At 46.1% G+C, this 23,758-nt stretch overlaps 1 protein-coding gene across 1 annotated transcript in view; it reads left to right on the forward strand.

Annotated features, from left to right (window-relative positions):
- The first annotated feature begins 2,300 nt into the window (after positions 1 to 2,300).
- Positions 2,301 to 23,758, forward strand: part of DIPK2B (divergent protein kinase domain 2B) — a 29,162-nt gene continuing 7,704 nt past the window's right edge. Inside the window, exons 1-2 of the mRNA XM_080374272.1 lie at positions 2,301 to 15,669; positions 20,544 to 20,808. Coding sequence (XP_080230398.1) covers positions 15,446 to 15,669; positions 20,544 to 20,808 — 489 coding nt within the window. The 5' untranslated portion in view covers positions 2,301 to 15,445. The remainder of the gene's footprint in view (positions 15,670 to 20,543; positions 20,809 to 23,758) is intronic.

Consider the following 23,758-nt stretch of genomic DNA (forward strand, 5'->3'; position numbering starts at 1 on the left):
CCAGCGATACGACAGATCTTCCGAAGGGGATGGGAGCAGCCTGCCACAGCCTATGGACTGTGCTTCCCGCACAGACCTGCCTCCTGCCTGCTGACCGCAGCAGTGCCCGAGTCACTTGGGCTGAAAGAAAAATACGTGGAGTGGTCCAACAGAGGCTGAACAGGAGAGCCACAGTGGAGGGGCTTGGAGCAATTGAGGTCTGGCTCCAAAACAAAAGGCCGTTCCAAAGGTCTGGATGGTGCTATGCCTATTCACAGAGAATGACGCTTTATTCAGAAAGTAGCCTGTGGTATTTCTTGAGGAGTGATGTACTACTGAGCATGAACAAGGAGGCAGAGTCTGTCTCTGTAGGAGTAGGAGATCGCTGGGACTGAGCTGTGAGCTGGTTCACTTGGAAACTCTTGCTTGGGTATGAGCCAGGTCTCATTTTGGGTCTATTTTGGGTCCCACCATAGGCAGGAGTAGCCTGCAGTCAAGCTGGACTCCTTTCTAGGAAAAGCCAAAATGTTATTCTGTCTTCTGGAAGGGCAAAGAGCGGGAATAGCACAATAACTAAAAAGAAATTAAAATTTAGTTGCCTCTTAGCTTTAGGGAAGTTCAAATAATTTTAAGCTTGCCACTAATTTTAATGATCAATTCCCAGTGACAAATGGGAATCCAATCAAAAGGTCCAAGAAGATTTATGCAAAAATTAATTCCACAGTCTGATCAACTACTGAAAGGTGTTGAGGTGTTGAATGTGGAAGTCTCAAAAATTATTTAGCCAAATGTTATGTTTACAATTGCCAAAGAGGGATGAAATTTGTGTACATCTTTGAAAAAGATTACATTTTATACTTTGATTTAATCTGTTAATATCCTTTTGAATGTTTCATAACATTTACATTAACCATTGTATTAATAGGTTTTCTTTGAAGATTTTTGTTCTAGTTACTGTGGTGTATCATAACAAATCTTACATGGGCTGTAAAAGAACAACATTGTGTCCTGTTGTGTCTTTACATTGTATTCTAAACAAAGATTTTTGCCTGAGTTAATACAAAATCTAAATATTCTGGAAAATTCTAATTTTGGGAGCCTTAAAATTGCTATTGATATTTCTCCTACGGGGCCTCTTGTTCCTTTGTCTTATGCTGTATTTTTATAAGATGTCCCAGGTATTTGACATTCATATTTATGCCTTTCTGCAAACTTGATCTATTATTATAACTTAAAATTTTTGCTTAATTTTATTATAACTTAAAATTAAAAATTATTTTGCTACCTTACAAAATAAAACTTACATTTAAAATTTAAAACTTCTTTTCTGACAAAGTTAATAAACTTCATTTTGTGAAGTGATAAATGAATAAACAAGAAAAAAGGTTTGCGTTACAACTGTTTTCAAAATAACAAAAACTGAGGAATAAGATCCTTTACAAAACACAAGATAACTGACAAGGACAAAAAGCAAAGAAAAAAAGGTACATGGAGTTCAGAGGGGAGTTTCAACAGCTGTATACTGCAGAGAAATCTAAAACTAGACTGCAAAGCTGTTGATCAGAAGAAAAATTAGTGGTTTAATGCTGCTGTAAGGGGAAGCAGCTCTGAGGAGTCCTTCTCTTGCTGACAAGCCCTTGCAACCTGCTTGCCTGTCTGTGGGTCTTGTGGGGTGTCCCCTTCCTCACTGAAGGGTCTTCTCCAGCTTGATGCTCTCCAGCTGGGCCAGCGCTGTCCTCAGCTGCAGGACAGAGGCAGCATCTCAGCTTTTGGGTCCTTTGTGGCATCTGCTGTGTACCCAGATCAACATATATAGGGAACAACCGCTCGCCGAAGACTAACTCATGACAGTGAGCAGGGTGGCTTTCCCAGCTTACTATTCAAGAATGAGACTGAACCACACCAGTCAGGAGAAAACAATTTTATTGGAAGGAGGAGAGCAGCTCATCTGTCTGAGTTAAGCTATCGCGGTAGTGATGTGGAATGGTAAATACTGGAATGTTCCCTGGATATAGTTGTGAGATAAGAAAACCATTAGCAGTTCCATAAGGTATTTCTGCAAAGGAAATGCAAATAATTTTTTAATTCCTTCATGTGTAAGAAGTATTTCCAGGAGAATTTAAATAGCATCACTTGCTTGAGAGTGAAGTGTTGAAGCTCATGCAATCAGAACAGAGTATAGAAATTAACAAGTAATAGAAAAGGAAACTGCTGTTTAAAAACACTCTATCCATGCACTGGGAAATACATAGTGCACCATCAGTGCTGCCATCAGCAAATGCTAACTGCATGTTCTGAATTGCTCTGTATAGCTCTCCGATAAGCTTATGCACATATTTCTTTGCACTAAGCAAAGAAACCTTAGAGCAGGACCTACAACAGGACTAGGACCTGAAAGAAGGATTGTCCTTGAATGAACTGTGAAAAAAATAAAGCCATATAGAACCTGTCTGTAATCTTCCTACCTTTATGTATTTTCTAATCCAATTGCAAAGCAAGATGCCAAGTTCAGCTGCCAACAAGCTGAGGGTCTAGAGCTACAGAAAGCTGCAGGTGAAACGAGGAGACCTAACCAACCTCATGAGCAAAGGAGTGTAAAAATCATTACAAAGAGAGTGTGCGAGTGTGCGTGCACGTGCAAAATTTTGCTGTGTGAATAGTGGCATATATAAATACATATACTCTACATTGCAGCTGAAGGCATGATTGTTTTATAGTCAAGCCTAAAAGTATGTACACAAATGGGAACTGGCAAGTGTGTACAGGATGTGAAATCCTCATGGTGTGAGGAGACATGATGAGTTACGTTCACCTACACCAGTCACCAGCCAAGCCAGTACTACCCACAATACAAAGCCAACAATATCAATTCAATCCAGATTAAACTAAAAAGCCTAATTGTAAAGTTGCCAATACTAAAAAAAAAACCACCACCCAACAAAGAAACAATTTAATATTAAATGCATGATTCTGTGTGCAACATCAGCTGCCTTGAGGGGATCCACTGTTTCCAAGCAAAAACAACAGTGCTAAAGCTATCCAACCTCCAGCCACACCTCTTGCAGCAAGGCCGATGCCTTCATAGGCAAGGTGCTTTGCACCAAATCATATTGCAACTGTGGACATGGTGAGGGGGGAAACAGCCATGGACTAGGGTGCAGAAGGGATAAAACTATACAGAGAGCTGTGCAGGCTATTTTCCTTTGTTTGTTTTGGTCTTACTGCATGGAGAGGTGTTAAGGTTACCTGTTAACAAGTTGAAGATCCAGATGGGAGCAAGGCTGCGACCAAGATGCCTGTGGCTGCTAGTATTTCTAGATTGCTAGTATTTCTAAAGCAGAGCCATTTAGACTTGTTCAGAAGCAGTTTCGACAATGTTAAAATGATGGGAGGTAGAGGAAGTTTGCTGAACTCTTCTTCTATCATTGCTGCCATCAGTGGGGCTGATAGTAATTGTAGGAAATCAGTGCAAAAAAGCAGCTGCAAACATAGGCAAAGCCTCAAGCTATCAAAATTACTTCTGAGCATTCTCTGTAGAGGAATGCCCAGTCTCCCAGGAAACCAAGTTTGGCTGCATTCTCCTGTTGCCATTCATGTGATGTGTCAATACTTATTTATAATTGTATTTTCTGCACTTAATGGAGTCACACATTAACTCCTGACTGCAGCTTTTTCTTTTCAAATTCAATGGAAACACAAGTTTTGATTTCCCCCATTTCTGATTTATGATTAAGATACATCTCTGCTGAGAAGGCTCATATGCTGTCACTTTTGAACAGAAGAGCACTAGGGAACTTCCAACTTTGAAATTAATTACAGGAATAAACCCTTCTTTGCATATTTTCTAATTATTCTTTTCTTTGTTAATGCCAAATAATGCCTTTAGCATCTTCCTGGAAAAAGTCTCATTGACCCTGCTCTGTGATTACGCTGCTTTTATCTCCCATCTGTGCTGTGAAAGCTACAGGCCTTCCATTTCCAGTGCAAAAGCCTCCAGAATTAAAACTATTAGTACAAACAATAAAAAGATTAAAAAGCTGTGCAGGTACATGATACAAGTCATATCCAAGGCAGCCTTATCCAGTCATGGGTGAAAGGAGGGAAGAAAAAGCTGACATGCCTTTTATTCTGTGACTGTTCCTATGATCTCAGCTCATGAACAAATTGACCCCAGAATGTTGTAGGCACTGAGAGAATTCACAAGCACTGAGAGTTCATTGGCGAGAGGTCTGGACAAAGGTCACATCCCAATCAAGGCTGAGATCTGGAGCAAAGCAATCATGCTGCTTCTCTGGTCACACTTACTCTCTGTTAATATTTGCCTCAGTTGCAGAGGGGGATGTCACGGGGCAAGGTGGGCACATCCACTCTGACTTGCCCCAGAAAATCTTGCTCTGAGAAGCAGGAGAGCAAGGAGGATCCTGGAGAGGAAGGTGCATCACCCAAGATGGGTGATGACCTGGGATCAGAGCCAGGAAGAATGTCTGGCTTCCCAACCACAAAGGACCAGGCCAGGAGCACCCCTGGATGCCAGACCCAGCAGGCAGCAGGGCCCCCACACCCTGCCTGTCCACTTCTCCCCGCCCAGAATGGGGTAAGGGCAGGGATGCGTGTGATCACATTTTTATGCATAATTCAATCACCATCCAGCATTGTCAGGTGCTTCTGGGAGGAAGTTTTCATGTACAGCAACTTTTGGCCAGAGCCCTGGGCATTAAGATTCGCAGCACAGTGGCACCCTGTGCCCATAGCAAGTGCCTGGTGGCTGCTGCTGCTCTGCTTTATGGATGAGATGCTCCCTCCGGATGGGAGTGGTCTCTGATCCAGGAACAGTCACTTTCCAGGAAAAGCAGAGGATAGCCTGTGTTCACTTCGGACATTTCCATCCCTCCTGCCAGACCATGTTCTGTGCCCACCAGGGCAGGGGCAGCAGCACGGCCAGGCAGGCTGGCAGAGCAGGATGCTCAGGACAGGGATGTTGGCATGCTCCAGAGTGCCTGGTGCAGCAAGGTTGATCTGCCAACATTATGAAACTCACAGAAAAGTGCAGGCATGTACTTTTTGCCGCAAGGACCTCATTTCAGACCTTGCTCTTTTTTTTAATCTTTTTTTTCCTTGGTTTTGGCTCCACAACTTGCTGTTCCTGTAGTTTGTTCTCATGATCCCTTGAGTCATGCTATGGTGCTATGAGCTGTTTGCAGAAGACTTGGCAAATAGCTCCTATTTCACTCGCTGTGTGATTTAACCATGGCAAACCAAGGGGCATGACATTTATGTGGGTTAGTGACCTGGGGGCCTGGAAGCATTGGTGCAAGCCTGAAGGATGATGAACTGTTGGGTAATGGACAGTCAAAAAGGTACATTGAAAGTTTAATTGCAAACATCTGGGAAGCAGTGACTCTCTCAGCTTCCCCCTCCCCACACCCCACCCCACCCCCTGCTTAAAAAGTATTAATTAGCTTTCCATTGCTTCCCTGGTATTTTGTTCTATTCCAGCAGAGACTAAAGCTTTTCTGCGTGAAATATTAGTGAAATGTCATGGAGGATTATAGGCAACATGGCACTGGGTTTCTGCCTTCAAACAGGACCCCAATGGCTCAAAACCAGCTTCGAAGCAGTAACATCACAGCAGCAACAGCAGCAATAAATGTCTTATAAAAGCAATCAGAGCAAGTTCCTTGAATTTTAAGACAATGTGTGTAATAGGGAAAAAAAAGAAAAAAAAAAGAAGAAAAAAAAAAGATTCCCATGTTTTGAAAGGTTCCTTATGCAAAAAAACTCTACTGTTTTTTGGCAATTTCTTGAAGGGTTTGATGTTTCTTGGGTTTCCTTCAAAGAAGATGAATAGAAACCAGTCAGAAAATGAGCACATTCTTTATAATACCTAAAATGAACAAATGTGAGGCCCCAGTCCAGGCCTGATCCACTTTAAAATTAGGTTGGCCTGCACTCTTTATTTATTTACTCCCTCAGCAGCCCAAGGGAATATACTTAGTGTGTGAAGTGTAGCACGTGCCCTTGCAAGAGCAGTTTTTATGCTATTAAAAGGAGAAATGTAATACTGCAAATGAAGAAATGTCTTATTAGAATTGCATTTACTTCCCCACAAATACCAACCAAGATTTTTTTTTTAAACATATACCTACAATTCTGGCTTCCAGATATATGCTGTCACTAAAAAAGGGCCCACAAGTTACCTGTGATGTGATCTATCATCTTAGGGTGTGTTTGCAGACTATTGAAGAGATGCCTGAGCATGGAAGCAAAGTGGTTGTGGGGGAAGCAAGAGGTAGGGTCTTAAGAGCTGGGAACAATCCCAATTTATGAGCAACTCAAAGAACAACAGGGACGAGGATGGGACTCTCATCTCTGTCCTCACACAACTTCCACCAACAAATACTCCTCCCTACAGACAGTTCTACCACAGCAACAGCTAAGGATCAAAACCCAACCTCCACCCTTGAAATAACTTTCTGTTAAAACTGGTTTTAATAAAACAAGCTTTGGAAAATTTCACTTCTTGAAATCACAGCAGAATTTTTTGGTTGGATTTAGTTAGTATTTCCCTGCTTTCTGATCCACATTTTGCTATAATCAATAGATTATGGTCAACTTCTTTTATCTAGGTGAAATTTTGCCTTCCCGGGTTAGGAAAAAAGAAGTGGGATGTTTGTTGTAAAACACTGTCAGGAATTCCCCCAGCTAATCCTCCTTTGCTTCTCTCTTGAAACTTTGAGACACAAAGAATTGCTTTTGGAATGGGGGTAGTTTGCATATTGCAGCTGAGGAAAGCACCACTGTTTCTGAACTCTTGAAGGCAAAGACAGTCTAAGGAGGCAATTGCAGGGTTCCATTGCAAAGAGCTGTTTAGGTTCCTACAGACTACTGTGACTATGCAAGCCAAGAGAAGAATGTATTTTATTTACAATTATTACAGAGGAAAGTTAAAAAATGCTTCTAAGATGGGTAGCTGCCCCATGAATTCGCTATCTACAGATTTCAACAATCAGCCAGCAGCTGAAAGAGCCTCTGAAAGTTTTCACTGCATTGCTGGCTGCCTCCTCTCACCAGCTATCTTCCTGAATGAGGTTAAATAAGGACAAGCCTTTAAAACTCTGGTATTTTAAAACAAGTTACCTTATTTTTTGCTGATTTGGCATCTATTTCCATGGAAACAGAAGCAAGAACTAGAAGCCAGCAGCTGAAGTTGGCTACACCACTGCTCTTGGCTTGTTCTACTTCCATTTCCATGGAAACTGATGTAAGATCAGTGCAAACAAGGCAAAGTTTGCTTTTTTTTCTTTTTTTAATTAACCCTTTCTTGATTTTCCACTTCCAGATTTGTTTGTTGCCAGAACTGCAGATACAAAGTCACTGGAAATGAGGGGAAGAGTAACCCATGTACCTTCATGAATCTGTGCATGGGTGTTTGACTGCGTGCATGTGTGCATGCTCTGTTTTCTAACATGGATCCTCAAAGTAGTCACCAATTTACTTTAAGGATGCTAAAAATCACAAGAAAATAACTAATGTACAGGTGAGTTAAGGAAGAGGGGGAAGAGCAGCTGGTTATGTCCCCACATTGAGAGGACACCATTCTGCTACAGCTCCGTAGTCTCCTGAATAGAGGTATCCAGGATGGAGGAGTGCACCGAGTCCTGGAGCTGCCTGGCCATGCTCTCACAGAGGTATCCCACCTGCAAGGAGCTCCACAAGGCTCTGCTCTGCAACCTCTGCCAGTCCCCAGGGCATCCCAGCCAGCGTAAAGGCTACTGTGTCGGGCGACTGTTTCACAGGGAAAACAGCAAGTGGGGAAGCAGAGATGGGAGTAGAGAAAACAGCACGGGAAGGAAAAAGAAGTGCATGACATAAGGGAGGCCAACATGCATGGTTGCCCCCCACGGAAGTTAAAAGCAGAAGTAATCAACTGGCAATGGAGTAAAGCAATTTAATGAGAAGAAATGGCACCTCCTTGCTAATTGCTTTCTAGGAGTTTTCTATAGTATTTCTCCTCTGAAGCCATGTAGTCTCCATTTTGGCTACAAAACCATTGAAACTGAGCTTTTAACATTACTTTCCCCCCACCCCCCCAAACCTAACAATGTGCAGGAGCACGTGTGTCAAGCCTTCAAAGGTGCCTGCTAACATGAGAAATTTAATGTGGAACCAAAGCATTACAGATTGTGTTACAGGGTTTGTACAGGCTGGGGTTGACCGCTGCTCATGGAGCACAAGTTACTCAGGTTTTCTTTGAGTTCCTGACTCTACCTGGTCTGAGATTAAGTCATGTTTAGGGAATTGATTCACTTACTCTGCTTCATTAACAGGGATTTTGGTACCCATCTCAGAAAATCTGGATCCAGACATGTAAACCTCAATGTAATAAAGCATTGAATCATATACCCAAATCCTCCACAAGCTGAAACAAATGTAATTTATGTATATGCTGTACTGCTTCACAGTGTTGGACACCAGACACCAGTGCTTACATGTAGAAGAGGTTTTACAGATTGTAACAGTCTGCTTAGGCCTGGGGGGTTTGGAGGACTCTCCTCCATTCGGTTGCTTTTTCTTATAAAATACAAGCAGGAGAATAAAATGCTGGTAGGAGAAAATGGCTAAAGAGAAGGGAGGTGGTCTAGGTCACACATCTAGCTACCAAAATATTAAACCAGCAGATTTATAGCCAGAGGAGAACAGAAAACAGGGGTTTAAGAGAGATATGAAAAAATACAAAGAAAATCAATGCATTTCATGTCTTGATTCATTTTTCCTTCCAATTAATGCACTTCTAGATTAGGCCACTTTTTAAGAACCTGTTCATGTTTGCACTGAATGCAGCAGCACCAGGTTTGTATCAGCTGTGATCCAACCTAAACAGGAACCGATGCCTTTTGTATTCAATTCAAATGTATTCAATTCATTATTCAAAACAACAACAACAACAAAAAATAAAAACAATAAAAATTGTTAATACATGTGGAAAAAGTGTCCCCACTATTGTCACCTGCAAATGTCAGTTGCATTATAACAAGAACATTCCAGACTGTAGGGTTGTATCCTTTGCTATATGGGAGAAATAAAGGTCACTGCCTAAAGTGCACTTGTACTATTAAAATTGATACTGGAATTTCCTAGTCCAAGCACTGGGTATTGCCCAAGACCACTCCCAAGGTTAGTCAAAGCAATCTTCATATCTTTCTCACAAACGACCTGACCTCCCCCTGCACCCAGACAGCTGGAACAACACATCTGACAGAAAATATGGATTACCGTAATCCTACTCACAACTAATTAACCAGAGATTCCAACCTGATGGACAGAAACCAAATGGGACCAAACAATAGGTACCTAGAAAGAAATACATGGTTTGACGAAGTCAGTAGTCTGCCACTGGATCAAACATCTGCGCTGTTTTATTCTTTCAGGGCATATCTTTCTAAAGATTTTTTCTTATCCAGGTAACAAATTTAGAAGCAATCTTTTCATACTCATCTTTTAAATGTCTTTCATTTTGGTCTTGGAAACCAGGCTGCTACTTTAACAGCTCCGGTTCATTAGCCAGCCCGTTCCAAGAGTGTTTCCCTGCCACACCATTTTTATTGTAGATGACCCTGCTTCATCCTGCTTCTGCCTCACAGAGGAATCTGATTGAAAATCTGAAGTTTCAACACCAAAAAGTCTGCATTATTTTTAATCTTTTTAACTGCTGGGACACAAATCAATAACACATATCCAAGAAAAATACTGTGGGGAGGTCTTTCCCTTCTGGAAAATTGTATGACATTAAAATATTTCTTATTTTCTATAGAAAGAGGATCTTATTTATTTTGCCTGGGGAGGGATGCTTTGTTTCTTTGCTGCAGCATTGTCAAAGAAAATCACAACGCACGCACCCATGTTTCAATTGCAGTCATGTGGACTTGGACTACACCTAAGGAGCTGCTTTGCTGAACAAGTGGCCCAGAAGCACACGAGCTGCTGCTGCTTGTGTTTGCAAGGCCACTGCAGATGAAGGGCAAGTGCTCCTCGACAAGATTTGTTCCCTTTCCAGACAGCTCCTCCTCGCCTCTTTCCTGCGTGGTTTGTGCAGGGAGTGACAGCACACCCCAGTCTGGTGTGCAGCCAATTTTCTGTTCACTATCATTTTCCCTTAGGCTCAAGACCCCTGTATCTCATTTTCTGACTGCGGACACTGATGCATCAAAAGACGGGATCCTCATCCACACTTTTTGCTGCTTGGCATAATCTCCCTTACATGCTGCAAACACCACAGTAGCTGATAGCATTTGGTGGCCTTTTGTACTGACATTTCAGCCTCTCACGAACTAGAACTGGCCTTATCTGTTGGCCACAGTGCTTGAGGCTTTTCTTCTAGCTGGCTTTTTCTTCCCGCTGCCTACCAGTATGCAAAAGCAGAGATTTCCAAACAACAGGTTTCCTCTTCTGCAGCAGAAGAATGGAGTCAGGGAGAATCAAAAAAAATACTACATATCCAGAACAATAGCTATTTTCTTATATTATTAGAAGAGTAGATTATTGATGCTTCTGATAATTACATCCAGGCTAATCAAACAATAGGAATTATTTCCTGGTGAGGCAAAAAAAAAAAAAGAAGTCGGATTTTTATTCCTGTTTTAGTACTTTCATTGATTCAAAATGTAGAAAAATGCATGCGTATGCATACAATGTCCAAACTTCTCATAGTGAATTGAAGTGTAAAAATACTCTACCAGCTCAGGCATGGTGTTTCACACCACTCACACCTCAGGATCCCCTTCTTCTGTCTGTATTTGTAGTCTGGCAGTAGGTTTTGTTTGCTTGCTTTTTTCTTCTCCTCTCTCTTTCATCTTTCTGCAAGAGAAAACGGGAAAGAAACAGTGTGTGGAGAACAGGACCATATAACAGTTGTTGTCCATTGCAAATCCAACTGGAACAAAAATTTTCTGTTGCAGATCACTTCAAAACAGATGTTTCTTTCATAATCGTGCAATCAGGAGGAAAATGCAGAAAAAGGAAGTGATCGCATCCTCCCAAATGTTATGAGTTTTGTAGCATTCAAAAAAGACACATTTTTCATTTTGAAAAAATTGAAAACGTGTCAAGCTGCTCTAGCTATTAATCCACACATCCAGCCTGAACGGGGATTGAAGTGATAAGCAGCTCGAAATCAAGTCTGCGCTGGTTACTTGGCAATAGTTTAATGATTATCTTGGATGTGATTAATGAAAAATACTATTAAGAATAATCATGTTGCACCACACCCTGAGCTGACTTCCACCCTGTCCTGCAAAGCTGCTCTGTGTGGCAGCCAAGGTCTTATCCGGGCCCCACAGGCAGAAAAACCCAGACAGGGCCCACCGAGGACCTCAGGAAGAGCAGGGGCCTCTCCCAGCAAAAGTTTGATTTTTCCTGTATTTTGTTCCTTTTCCATGCGTGGCAGAGAGGTGCAGCCCTCTTGCAGCCCACTAGGCAATACTCTGTTGCTCAGCAACCCCATACTCGCTGAGAAGGCTCTTTTGCAGCAGTAAACCTGGGCCAAAGAGGAAAATGAGGTGACGTGATGCCCGAAACCTGCTGCTTGGGTTGCCCAGGCAGCACCATCCCTATGAGCAGATGCAGGTCTGTAGCAGCAAGGATCTAGCAGCAATGTCAGCTGAGGAGCAGCAGTATTGCACCTTCTGCTCCTCTGCATCTGGTCTGTTCTGAAGCATTTAGTGGTGATTACCCAAAATTAATTAACTAACTAATTAATTTGAAAGGTCTCCTGCTCTGCAACGCCATTCTAGTGTCCCAGTTAGACCTAGAGCATGGTGCTGGCCCTCTATTTTGTTTGAGGTGAGTGATGAGATAGGGAAAGGGTAGCTGCAAGGCTCCGCTGGGATGAAACCCACCCTAGGAGCTGCTCACAGGCAGGTGGACAAGGGGCTGGGGTGGGAAGAGGCAGTGGAGAACACCTGGATTGCATTAATATATTGGGTGGAGCCTGGGAGGTGGGTTAATTAAAAGGTGTGTTTCATCCCATGAATATGTCAGAAAATCAGCCTGTCCTCCATTCACCTCCTCTGCAGACAGGAGCATGGAAGGGCAGGACAGGTCCTTTCCTGTCTCAGTGAGCAGTTGAAGCCTGCAGCCATACCTCTCCAAACCTGTAGCCATGGGAGTCTGTAGGGACTGGGTGGTTTGGGGACCCAGAGATCCACTGTCCCCAGAGCTGTAGCCAGGAGTAGGGCTGTGCTGCCTGGTAGGTTTCCATATCTCGTGGCATGTGGAGACAGGAGAGGTCAAGGCACAGAGGCTAAATAAATCCTTTTACCTCTGTTGGCAGGTACCATACCAAAATCTTTTCTGCACTTGGTCTGTCTTTGATGGGGTAGTACATGTGTTTTGGTCGGTACTAGACATTTTTAGAAATTATGACTTCCAGAAAACTAGCTAGGCTTTTCTGTTAGGGCCACCAGCTCCGTGTTCTCATGTGGTTGATGTGTTACATCGAAGTGTTGTTTTACAAGGTTTGTGAAGGTCCTGCTGGGTCATTAGGGCTAAGCCATCAGCAGCTCCAGCAGATCCCACTGCGATCAGTCCCCTGAAAATCCAGCCTGCTACTCCCACCTGGCAGAAGCAGAAGATCTACTGCAGACCTGGCTGTTTGCCACCTGACCACAATACTGATGTGCCATGTTACCAGAAGGAGAGGAAAAGCAATACAGGTTTGACATCACCTGCTGGACCACCTCATTAAAAGAGAGGCCACTTTCAGAAGCGTAGCCCCTCTCACAACTCACAGCAAGCTGTGGTTTCCCAGCTTCCATTTCAGGCTCTCTCAGAGGTATGTGTACTCATTTTTAAGCTTTTTTTTCAGTGCCGTAAGCATGACTGAGTGTTTCCTACACATGTTATTTGTGCTCAGGGACAGCCCAACCTGAGCAAAAATGCTTGAGGGAATGAGGAGGCTCAGACCCTGGGGGCAAGTGAAAATGCCAGCAATAAGCTCGGTGTGGATGTGACAGACCAGCTCTGACTCTTTGACTAAGAAGTTGCTTTTATAACACTTGAAGATGATGCAGGTGTGATACACTGTAAGAAAACACAATTACACGTGTTGTTCCTAGGGAAAGACAAACATTGCTCTACATATGCCTGAATTACACAAAAAGTGCAAGAACAACACAGCCATCAAGGCATCATTAACAGAACAGAAACCCTGCTCTCCGTGTAGTGGTTTTTTGTACCAGTGTGTGGTTTGCAGTGGGAAAGGACCGGTTACCAGCCCCTGAGGCTGAAGCTTTCTCCTTTCCATGGGTCGCCATGGGGCAGTGCAGGCTGATGCACTGGGAGATGGGAGCCTGAGTCTCTGCTCTTAAAACTATAACAGAAAATTGAAGACTGAAGGCAGACAATTAAATTATTAAAGAAATTGAAGGATATGCATTTTATATAATACATAATGAAGATAAAGACAGATTTCTGGCATTTAGATTTGGTACCATCAGGGGAATAGCTGGGCAGGGAGCAATGTGAATGCAGCCAGTGTTGCAGAGCTACTGGCAGGAAACAGTGGGAAGGGCTGATTTCTGCAGAAGGGAAAGGAACAATGTACCCGCAATAGAAAATGCTAGGGATAGACTTCTGGATGTGGGAAGCAGTTAATACTAGTGTTTAACTCTCATATGGCTCTTCCCACCAGCATATTTCAGAGAGCTTTATACTGGAATACAAGGCCAAACGTGAACATGGCACAATGCAGAGCTGCACACTGAATGCACTCGCTGGCATACCAGCACCACCCAGCCCCTCTTGTTTCCGGCACTGGCAGGGTCCATTACATCCCACATCACTCTCAGCAGGGCTCATTATCCTCCTCTGTCTGTGCTGTGCCCTGCAGACAAACCCTAAATGTCACTATCTCCATTTTGTGCATAGGGATGCACTGGTAGATGAAGCAACCTCCCACAGGGGCACAGAGTTGAGGAGAGACCCCAGGTCTCCCATGTGCCACAACTAATGAGCATCTATACTTGAAAGACCTGCCTTGCACTGTTAGGATCATCTTCCTTCAACAGCCTCTCCAGAAAGCGAGGGGTGATAGCAGACCCCAGCTCACAAGTCCCTTAGTCCCATCATACTGTGGTTAAACACTGGAGGGGATAATAAAGGATGGCTACACAGCACCTTTTTTCCTTTAAAAGATGTGCTAGAAAATGGCTTGCCCACACAGTGTGAGTAGTCCAGCTGGGGGGACATGAAGTCTCCAAAGCCTGTCTGCCTTTCATTGCTCCAATGGTGAGATATGGCCCAGGAGAGCCTCCCACATCAATCAGAACATGGCAGTGGAGGACAGGAGTGGAGCAAAGCCTGGTGCTACCACTACGTGCTATGTGCTGCAGTGTCTGGGGCCAGGGTACAACAAGGAATGTCCCTTCAAGGTCTGCTTTCCTAGCCTTGGGCAGCTGCCTGTAGCAGCCTTCCAGGGCCCGTGCCAACATCCCAGATGCTCTGGGCCCTGGCAGAGGTGTAGTTCTGCACCCAGCATCCAGGACAGGACAGGTAGCCAGCAGTTTCTGTAACTTTCAAGTCTTTGGCCTAGTGAGAACAGCTTTGGGAGGTGATCGTAAGAGTTTCTAAGCACATTTAAAACCTCTGGTGAGTTTCCACGTTAGCCCCTGTCCATTTCTCTAGCTTCTTTACAATGCCAGGACCATCAGGAAAAGCTATCCAAAAGACTTGCTGAAAAGCCCCATTTTTCAAGAGCTGCTAGAGACTGTTATGTCAGCTGGGTGTTTTGGAAAGTTTCAGGCTATCCTGCTTTCCATGGCATGAAACACTGTGGTGCAATCGCTTCTAAACAACACTATTTTCAAGAAATAAAACAGCGATGATTCCACCTGACAGTCTTTTCAGCATTTCTGTAAGAAGGGGAAACTGAGCCAAGAAAGCATCGGACAAGTCAAGCAATACGCCATCACAAATCTCCAGGAATAAAGCAATGCTAAGGGTCTGTCTTGTGGTAAAATGCATGTTTCTGCCTCACTATTATTCCTTCCAAATCACTCTTTACTAAGTGTCCTGCATGTGCCCTTTGCTCCAGTGACAGGATATCCTTCATTTGTCTGTACAAAGTGCAGATGAGCACTTCTTCGTGTTGTTTTCCAAGTCGGCTGATGGGAGGGTCAGCAGGGGCCAAAGCAGCTGCACCAAGTAAAGGAAAGGTAACCATGGTAACCCAAGTTATCTGCATCCTCCATGTATTTCCTTCTCCCCACCCTACATCATAACTTTCCCACCCAAACCTCAAACCAATAGAGCCAGTGACCAGCTGGCAGGATGGGGACTGCAGCAGGGTCTCCTGCACCCAGAGTGTCTTGCTGTGTTTCGGGGCTCACTGCTGCAGGCTGAGGTCATCAAAAAGAGACTGAAAGCATAGAGAGGGGTAACTTGCAAAAGGCAAAGCTCTACACTACTGTAGATGGGGCGCTGGATATGTTGCCTTTGCTCCAGAGTTGTAGATTCTTTGATGTTGCTCCTGGTTTTGGCTCTGAGCTGTAACCCTTCCACAGCAGCAACAGCTTCTCCGTCTGCACCCCACATCAAACCCAGCTACAATTTTGGCCGGACTTTCCTGGGACTTGATAAATGCAACGCCTGCATTGGGACATCCATTTGCAAGAAATTCTTTAAAGAAGAAATAAGGTCAGAAACTCAGCACAGTAATTTTTAAAGCATTCTGCATAGTAACTTGAAAATTGCCTGTTAGTATTTCCAAGTACTGTAATGAATGACAATGCAAAGAGTAACTTAGCACACAGTTGCCATTACAGCGCCTAGTATTTTCATTAATGTCTATAAGCTGCTGCTTTGTCTCTTTTCTTTTAAAGCCACAGAAACATGAGCAGATTTCAGCCCTGAATTGTAATTTGAAAGCAGGAGTAAAAGGCACAACTTCCTGCATAGAGAGTGGCTCCGAAACAATTTAAGGCAGTGATGGGGGAAGGGAGGAGGGAAGGAAGAAATCAGCTTGTTTAGATGTACTGGAAATACTTTATTATAAGCAACCAAGTAAAGGCAAAGGGGGCATAACTTTGTATGCTCCCAACGGGCTATAATAATACAAATGTATAAACATGCTATGTAATTTTGTACCAGGTGCAACAACACAAATGTGCAGAATTTCACGTGCATATTAACTAAGATCAAAAGTAACCTAAACCTGCCTGAGGCACGAGGACTTTCACACATCAGGTTACCGACACACTTGAAGATAGATGGGGCTAAATTATTAGCACGCTTTTGGGAAGTTTCTGTGAGAACTGGAAGGCAGAGGCAGAAATTGCATCTGCCTTGAAGTCGATGAGACACATGCTGTCCAAGCGGTCATCAGACTGATCCAATCAGTTTTAGGCTCAAAAGCAGAGTGTATCTGACAGCAACAGGGAAAATGTTGCCAGTGTATTTGAGGAGAAAGTTGAAGGCACTGCTTGGCAGAGGAAGGGTTTATTTGGTCTGATATGATTTATAGAGCCATATACACTTTCTTTTATAGATATAAAAGCCTGGGGGAGAATAAATGATTACAGTAAAATTGTATTTTTAATGCTATAATGTAAAGTAGTATAATATTGGACAAATCACCATTTTTATCTTAAACTATCCTATAAAATGTTGCATAGTAAAACCATAACGGTTTGTCTGAGATGGACTTGTAATACTGAACATCCATCCTTCCCTCACTGCCGCTGGAATAAGGCAGCTTGTGGCTTTGCTACACCAGGGCATCCCTTGCTGCGGCACACTGGGGGTCCCAGCCCTAAGCGCTTTGCCCTCTTGGCTTTCTGTCTCCCCCCGCTCATGCAGAGGGTGACGCCAGGGTGTGCAGTAAGTAGGGTGCAGAGGCACTAAGGGCCAGGCCAGCAGTAATGGGTTTCTCCCAGCCCAGGCTCCTGTCCCAAAAAACAGGATGGCTTTGTAATTAGCGTGCTCAGCTGGCTGACACAGGCTGGTGTGAGTCTGCAGGGGCTGGGGGGGCATTTGGGGTGTGGGTTGCCCTACGTTTTATTCTCTGCTGCATGGGACAGCACAGGAGCTGGCTCCTGTCCCATGCCCCATCCTGCTGTGGCCCCTTTGCCACTTGCCTCTGCAGGGTTTTTAGGGACGTGCTGCCAGGTGTAAAGCAGCTACCATATGTGCAGCTTGTGGCAGGTGCTTGGTTACTCCCAGTTAGGTGCTCAAAAGGTTAGCGCTGCGTAGCTTCCTTCAGCCCTGCTGAAAATAGCAGTAGCCTTCTGCAGCAAGCAACTGCCTCTGGCTGGCTGGTGGCCAGCTGCATGCTGCACCGGGGCACAGGAAAGAGGTGCTACGTGAGCAAAAGCAGGAGGCCCCCATGCTGGCTTTCCTCCCAGGGACAGTGGGAAGGGGGTGCGAGGGTGCAGAGGGTCTGAGCAGGGTCCAGGAGTGCAGAGTCACAAGCGTGTGGGAGCACGATGCTTCTGCCTCAGGGAAGGTAGAGGGGCTTCCTAAACCAGAAGCTGCGGGTTTTCTGTCCTGCAAGCCAGCAGTCAGCTTCCCACGAGCAGTGCAGTACGCAACTGATAACACGCAGTCCTACTCTGAGCGCTTTGGAAAGGGTAACTTCAAAAAGTGTTCTCCTGAGCAGTCAGTCAGCTTCAGGCTTTTCTTTGCAGGGGTTAAACTTTTTCTCCCGCTTGATTTCTTCAACAGCCAGGATTTTTTGGCAAGTGGTAGGTTAAATGGGGGAAATTTCAGTGGCACTTATGCTCTTTGATCCATCATGGTGTACCTTTTCACATGTTCACAAGGTGGATGGCACTTGGGCTTCTCTGTGTTAATCCTCATTAGAACATGCTTCATTAATTCTCCTTCATTTCTGGGAGCTGTGACATGCATTCGCACTGGACTGAAGACTAACAAGTAAGAAGCTGTGGGTTTTGCTCCCAGAACGGCTGGTGACTCATCTTGTGCTCTAATGTTTTTTACTTCCCTTATCTTTGCCCAACTTTATCCATCTGTAAATGAGAATACCAAAGCCTGCTTACCAACTGTCCTGAAAGCAGAGCACAGCAAAAGTGTTCATAAACATTAGATTTTCAAAACACTGTGGAACTGAGCTGACCAAAACTATTTGCAGACTTGCGCCAGCACTGGTGATGAGCTTTGGCCAAAAGTAGTGGGAAGGAAGTCTGAAAAAGCTGGAAAGCTTGAGTTTGATGGAGTTTTATATGGCATTTCTTTATTTTTGGTTTCAAGGCTTAACTTACTTTTTTTTTTTTTTAATTAAAACTCCAAATGCAAGCAAAATTATTTTGGCTAAAACAAAATATTTCATGTCATTCAGGAAAAAATAAAAGCAAGTTTGATTTTCTTCAACAGTTAGTTCTGGGTTGATCTAAAATCTTTAATCTGTGCCTCAGTTATTCACACAGATCTTAGTGAAAGTCTTAATTAAAGCACACTCAGGCCCTTAGCTAAAATGCTTCATATGAGAAGAGTGAATTGTTGTTACAGCACTTGATGATGAATCTTGAAAGTATCTAGCAAGTGTGCCAGGCCAGTGCTGTGCTGCCCAGAAATGATGCCAAATACAGAATTGCTGTGGTCCATGCTGGGTTCCCAGGCCCGCGTGGCTCACCCCTGGGAGCTCTGTGGAGGAAATTGCTCCATCCGTGCTCAGATTAGCTCTCAACCATGGATTTCACACATCCATGTGCTGCTTGCATGCAAAAAGTGGTTATTCCCTGATATCTGCCTGACATGAACTCCCCTGAACACACAAGCTTGAGCCAAATCAGAAGGCACACTTGTGTTTAACTTTAAAAAAAAAAAATCAACAAAAAAAACAGAAACCCAGCCCATAGCTATCTCTTCCCTGTACGTGCCTGGCACGCAGCACCTCCTTTGCAGATTAGGCACTGGGAGCGGTTGGGCTGCACAACAAATCACAGTGAGGCGTAGAAATTACTCTCTGCTCTTTAGTTCTAGCTCAAAACCAGACCAATAAAAATCCCCAAACCAAAGAAAGTGTTTATTTTCATGTCAGATGCCCTAATCGTACAGAAGCTTCAAATTTCATGTTGGGCAAAATGCCCAAATGCCTGAACCCTGCTTGCGCCAGGGGCCAGACTACTCCACTGCTGGTCAGCCTGCATCTCTGTGGCAATTTTTTTGAAGGAGGCACATGGCTAGAGCCAAAAGCCAAAGCAGGGCAAACAGCAGCATTTCAGGGAGACTGGCTTTCCCCTGCCCTGGGCACCCATGCTCGTCCCAGAGCTGATCTGCACAGTCTCCGTGGTGGGGAAGGGGAGCAAGGTGCTGCCTTCAAGAGTGGTTGTGGGGAGGAGGCCAGTTGGTCTCTGATCATGGAGGGTAGTTAGCATCACTGAGTCAGTTATTTGCCTGAAATCAGAGGAAATTAATCTCCCCCACCCCCCATTTCTCTGTGCCATGTGCCAGTTCCCCAACTGGAAGTTGAAAGGAAAGATCAGCTTCAGCTTTCAGATACGTTACTGTCTTTTCATCTAACTCCAGCTAGCTGATCCTGCAGGGAACTTATTGCCTCTCCTGTTTCACTCCTGAGCTATGGGTTTTAATTTATGGTGAGATTAAATTAGGACGTGTTTTTTTTATGCACTCAGGCAAGGAGGTTAAGGCAGGAGATTTTAGAGGCAGTGAATGCATGGCGTTGGCCAAAGGTCAGACTTCAACCACTTTCCAAGAGCAGGTTAAAGACACGCTTACAAAACAGGCACCGTGCTCCTCAGCTCCTGCATGTGCAACTCATGTGTGGGTAGGGCTGAGGGGGCTGCTGAAACAACAAAAAAAAATACCTAATTACCCAGCCCATATGCTCCCCTCCTGTGCCTGTGTAGGGGAAGCAAATTAGTGCAAGATCTCCATGGCTACAGCAGTGCCACACGCCCAGGGCACACGTCCCCATGTCCCCCTATCACACCCCAAACTCGGCTGCTGCCTGGAGAGGTCACTCATCCTGGCCGCTCAAACACAGCCGGCAATGTCAGGGAGGACCCGTCAACCCCAGTATGAAGCCACCACCTCAGAACAAAAGGTTATTTTGATATTCCCAAATACACTTCCCATCAGGAGGCTTTGTTCTGTAGGGTCCCTTAAAGTGTTGGATACTCCTTTTTTTGGGCCCCTTTCTCCAGAATTAAGGAAATCTAAAAATTCCTGGGATTCTTCATGAACCAAAACACTACAGCCCTCTCCCTTCCATCTCTCTCTCTGTCTGGCCCAAAAGACCCCATCTGGGTGTTTTGCCCCTTGTGCCATGGCACTGTTTGTGACAAGGGGTGGTTTAAACGGGAAGCAAAGACAGACATTTTTCCAACGGGCGTTTCCTCGGCCGATGGCTTCATCCCACTTGCCTCACCCCGGCACCTGGGGCTGCCCGCCCGTGGCCACTCGGCCTTTGCCATACGATGGCAGAAAGCCCCCGGGGCTGGCGCGTGGTGCAGCGACCGCGCTGGCGCTGTGTAGGTGTCCGTGTAGCTTGTTAACCTGCTCTCCGTGGGGCTCTCGTTTTGGTTTGGCAGGTTTGACACCTGGCTTTCTTCTCATTTAAAGCTGCCCCCCAGCTACCTGCTCAGCTACTCGGGCAACTACACCGACGATGCCAAGAGCTGGCGGATGGTTGACATCACCCGGCTGACCTCCAAGTACCGGCACGACCGGGCCGACAAGCGCATCTGCATCTCCCTCCTGAAGTCCAAGACCTGCAGCCTGGAGCGCGCCCTGCGCCGCACGCACCGCTTCCAGAAGTGGCTGCGGGCCAAGCGCCTCACCCCCGACCTGGTCCAGGTCCGTGCCTGCAGCCCCTGCGCCCCACAGAGCGGGGGGACAGGGAGCCCCAGGGGGGTACCGTATGGTTTTTGGGTGGGGGAAAAAGGGTCTGAAGGAGACATGGCTGCAACTTGCCAGGTGGAGGGTGAGTTTGGGCGATGACTGGCTCTCTCCCACTTGCCCTGGCTGGTGGAGAGGGGGAAGCCCCGTGACCCCCCCAGCTGAGCCCACCTGCCACAGGGGACAGGCAAAATGGGGCCTCACTGGGAAGAAAAGCACTGTGGCCCCCAGTCCTTCCCCAGCCATATGTAACACTGCAGCACAGCCTGGCCAGGGCTGGGGGCTGGGGTGAGCTCAGCCCTGGTGAGGAGGGAACTGGCAAGGATGCTGGCTCCCAGCTCCTCACGCAGGCTGGGGCTGAGGGCCCATGGAAAGCCATGTTGCCTGCTGGCTTCAGGCACAGCGATGATGTAGGGCTGAGCACAGAAACACACTGACAGCTCGAGTGGGGATATTTCTCCTGGGTTTTTTTCTACTTTTACATCATGTCTCAGTGCCTTTTTTTTTTTTTTTTTCTTTTGGTCATAATGCTGTACCCAAAGGGCAGCCCATGCTTTGAAAAAGGATTTTGCTTCAGGCCAAGGACTGGGGCAGCTTGGACCCCTCTGCTTGTGGTTGGCAGGGCAAGCAGACGGGTGGTTGGAGCCAGAGACTCGATTCCTCATCCTCCTGCCATTCATAGCAAATGATCTCACACCCAAAGAAGCATGCTGCCCTTTCTATTGCAGTCCCGGGGTGTCACAGGCAAAGCCAGGACAGGCACATCAGGGGGGTGACTGCCACCAGGTAGACAGGTGGTTGTGATACGGGGAGATGGACACGCGGGCAGGGCTGGAGGGGCAGAGTGGGCAGGTTCCAGAGGAAAGTCAGTGTCTGAGCGCTGGCTGTGCTTAGGGATGCCACAGGCAGCTGGGGATGGCCATGGGGCAGGCGAGTATGTTTTGCAGGTGCTGGCTTGCATCTGAGAGCAAAAGTTCCCTCCACAAATTCACAGGCATCCCCCACCCCCACCCCTTCAAACAACAGCAAAGCTTTTCAATAACCACTGGCAAGGGGCAGGATCCAGAGTAGAGGCTGGATATACTCTAAACAAGACACTGAGAGGCAAAGAAGGATTATTCCAGTACTCCTCCCCCTTTCAAGAGAGAACTGTGTGAAAAAGGGACGACTTTTTTTTTTTTCTATAAAGGCAACTGCTTCCTCCTGCCTGCACACTGCCACATCTGCTCAGCTTTGCTGAGTGCTAAAGCTACGCTACTTTAGTTTTTTCCGCTTCTGTTACCCCATGGAGCAGCGTGCCTGAGGAGGGACAGTGGGAGACCCCAGGCAGCAGCACCAGTGCCGGGGCTAGTGCTTGAGAAGGACTCACAGTCCCACACAGCAGGTCGCCCTGAAGCCAGCACCCTCCCAGGGGGTGAGGTGCAGGATGACACAGGCTGGACAGGGAAATGTTTTTTTTTTGTAGCAAAGCTACACTGTACTTTGGCTAGTAACCTCAGAAGAGGCACTAGGGAGAGAGGCAGATGTGCATCGCTTCCACTCAGAGCATCCCTCACCTGAGCTTGTGGGCCAGGGCAAGGAGAGCTCCTCCCCAGGGTGGCAGGCAGCAGCCTCCCAGGCACCTGCTGGCCACGGCTGGCCTCCGAGGCAGTGCTACAGGGGGCTGAGAGAGGCCAAGCTGGGGTGCCAGGTCCTCCAGCCTTGCTGGAGTGTCCAAGGGGGTTGTGCAGAATTGTGCTGCCCCCACAGCGGTGCTGTGTGAAACGGAAGGAGTCGAGTGCTTAAAACTTCCATTTGCTGAGCTGGGTGAAAAAGTAACTGGAGAAATGTGGCTCTATGGTATCTCACATCTGCTGTAAAGTTAAATCATCAGCTGAGCCCAAATCCTTCTCCTTAAAAGGCTCTTGACATGCTCTACAGTTTTCCCTACCGCATCCCCTCTGAAACTGAACTCCTGGCTGAGATGTTTGGGTTGCACACACACACTCGTAGACATGAATACGCACATGCACATGCACACACAGCACCGTGTGGAGGCTCTGGCTGGGGCACCCCGGCCTTGCACCTATCCAGTTTCTCCCGGGCGCTTGAATTTCTCTGCAGCAGTGGGAAGCTGAGCTGGCCCCGGCTCCAGGGTGCCTCTGAAGTGAGCTTGGGAGCCAGCCCAGAGGGACATGCCCAGGGACAAACTCCCTGGACACTCCAGCAACCCCTGCTGCTTTTGACTTTGAAAGGGCACAGGCTGCTGCAGGGAGGCCCAGACCTTTGCACAGCAGCCTGAGAAATGCTCCACTCACATTTCCATGGTTCTTTGGTTCTGTAAATCAAGCAAAGAAACCTAAACCGGGATATAAATCCCTTCTAACAGCATATAGGCTTCAATACACAGAGGAGCATAGCAATCCAGAGGCCGTGGAGCCTATCCCCCCACCTCCAGATTTTGGCAGCAATCACTATTTCAGATTGGGCACATACTCTGCAAAATGGCTGCTGGTCTCAGAGTGGTCTGAATTGAAAAGCAATCTGCAGCAACAAAATTTCAGTCATAGAGCGTGTGTGAGTTAGTACGTAAGAACCGTGTCCCCCCAGCCTAGTTGTGTGGGCCTCCACAGGGTATGGCGTGTCCCTTCCAAGCGATCCAGCCCCCTCAGAGCCAGGGATCCCCTTCTTCTCTGCCCACCCCACCTGCCCTCCTCAGAGCCAAAGCTGCAGGAGTGCTTCTGCCATCCCCCCAGCCCAGCGCTGCACCCCCTCTGTGGTGTTCGCTGGGCAGATGCATGTAGGCAACCCAGCATGACCCATCAGAGGGAGGTTTCTTGGGGGCACCATATGTCACTGCAAAAACTTATATGCAGCACTGCTTTTCTGGCTCCCCCCTCCCCCCTCCTCTTTCAGAGGTGTTAACAGT

This window comes from Falco punctatus (assembly GCF_963210335.1).
Source record: "Falco punctatus genome assembly, chromosome: 2".
NCBI classification, from domain to species: Eukaryota; Metazoa; Chordata; class Aves; order Falconiformes; family Falconidae; genus Falco; species Falco punctatus.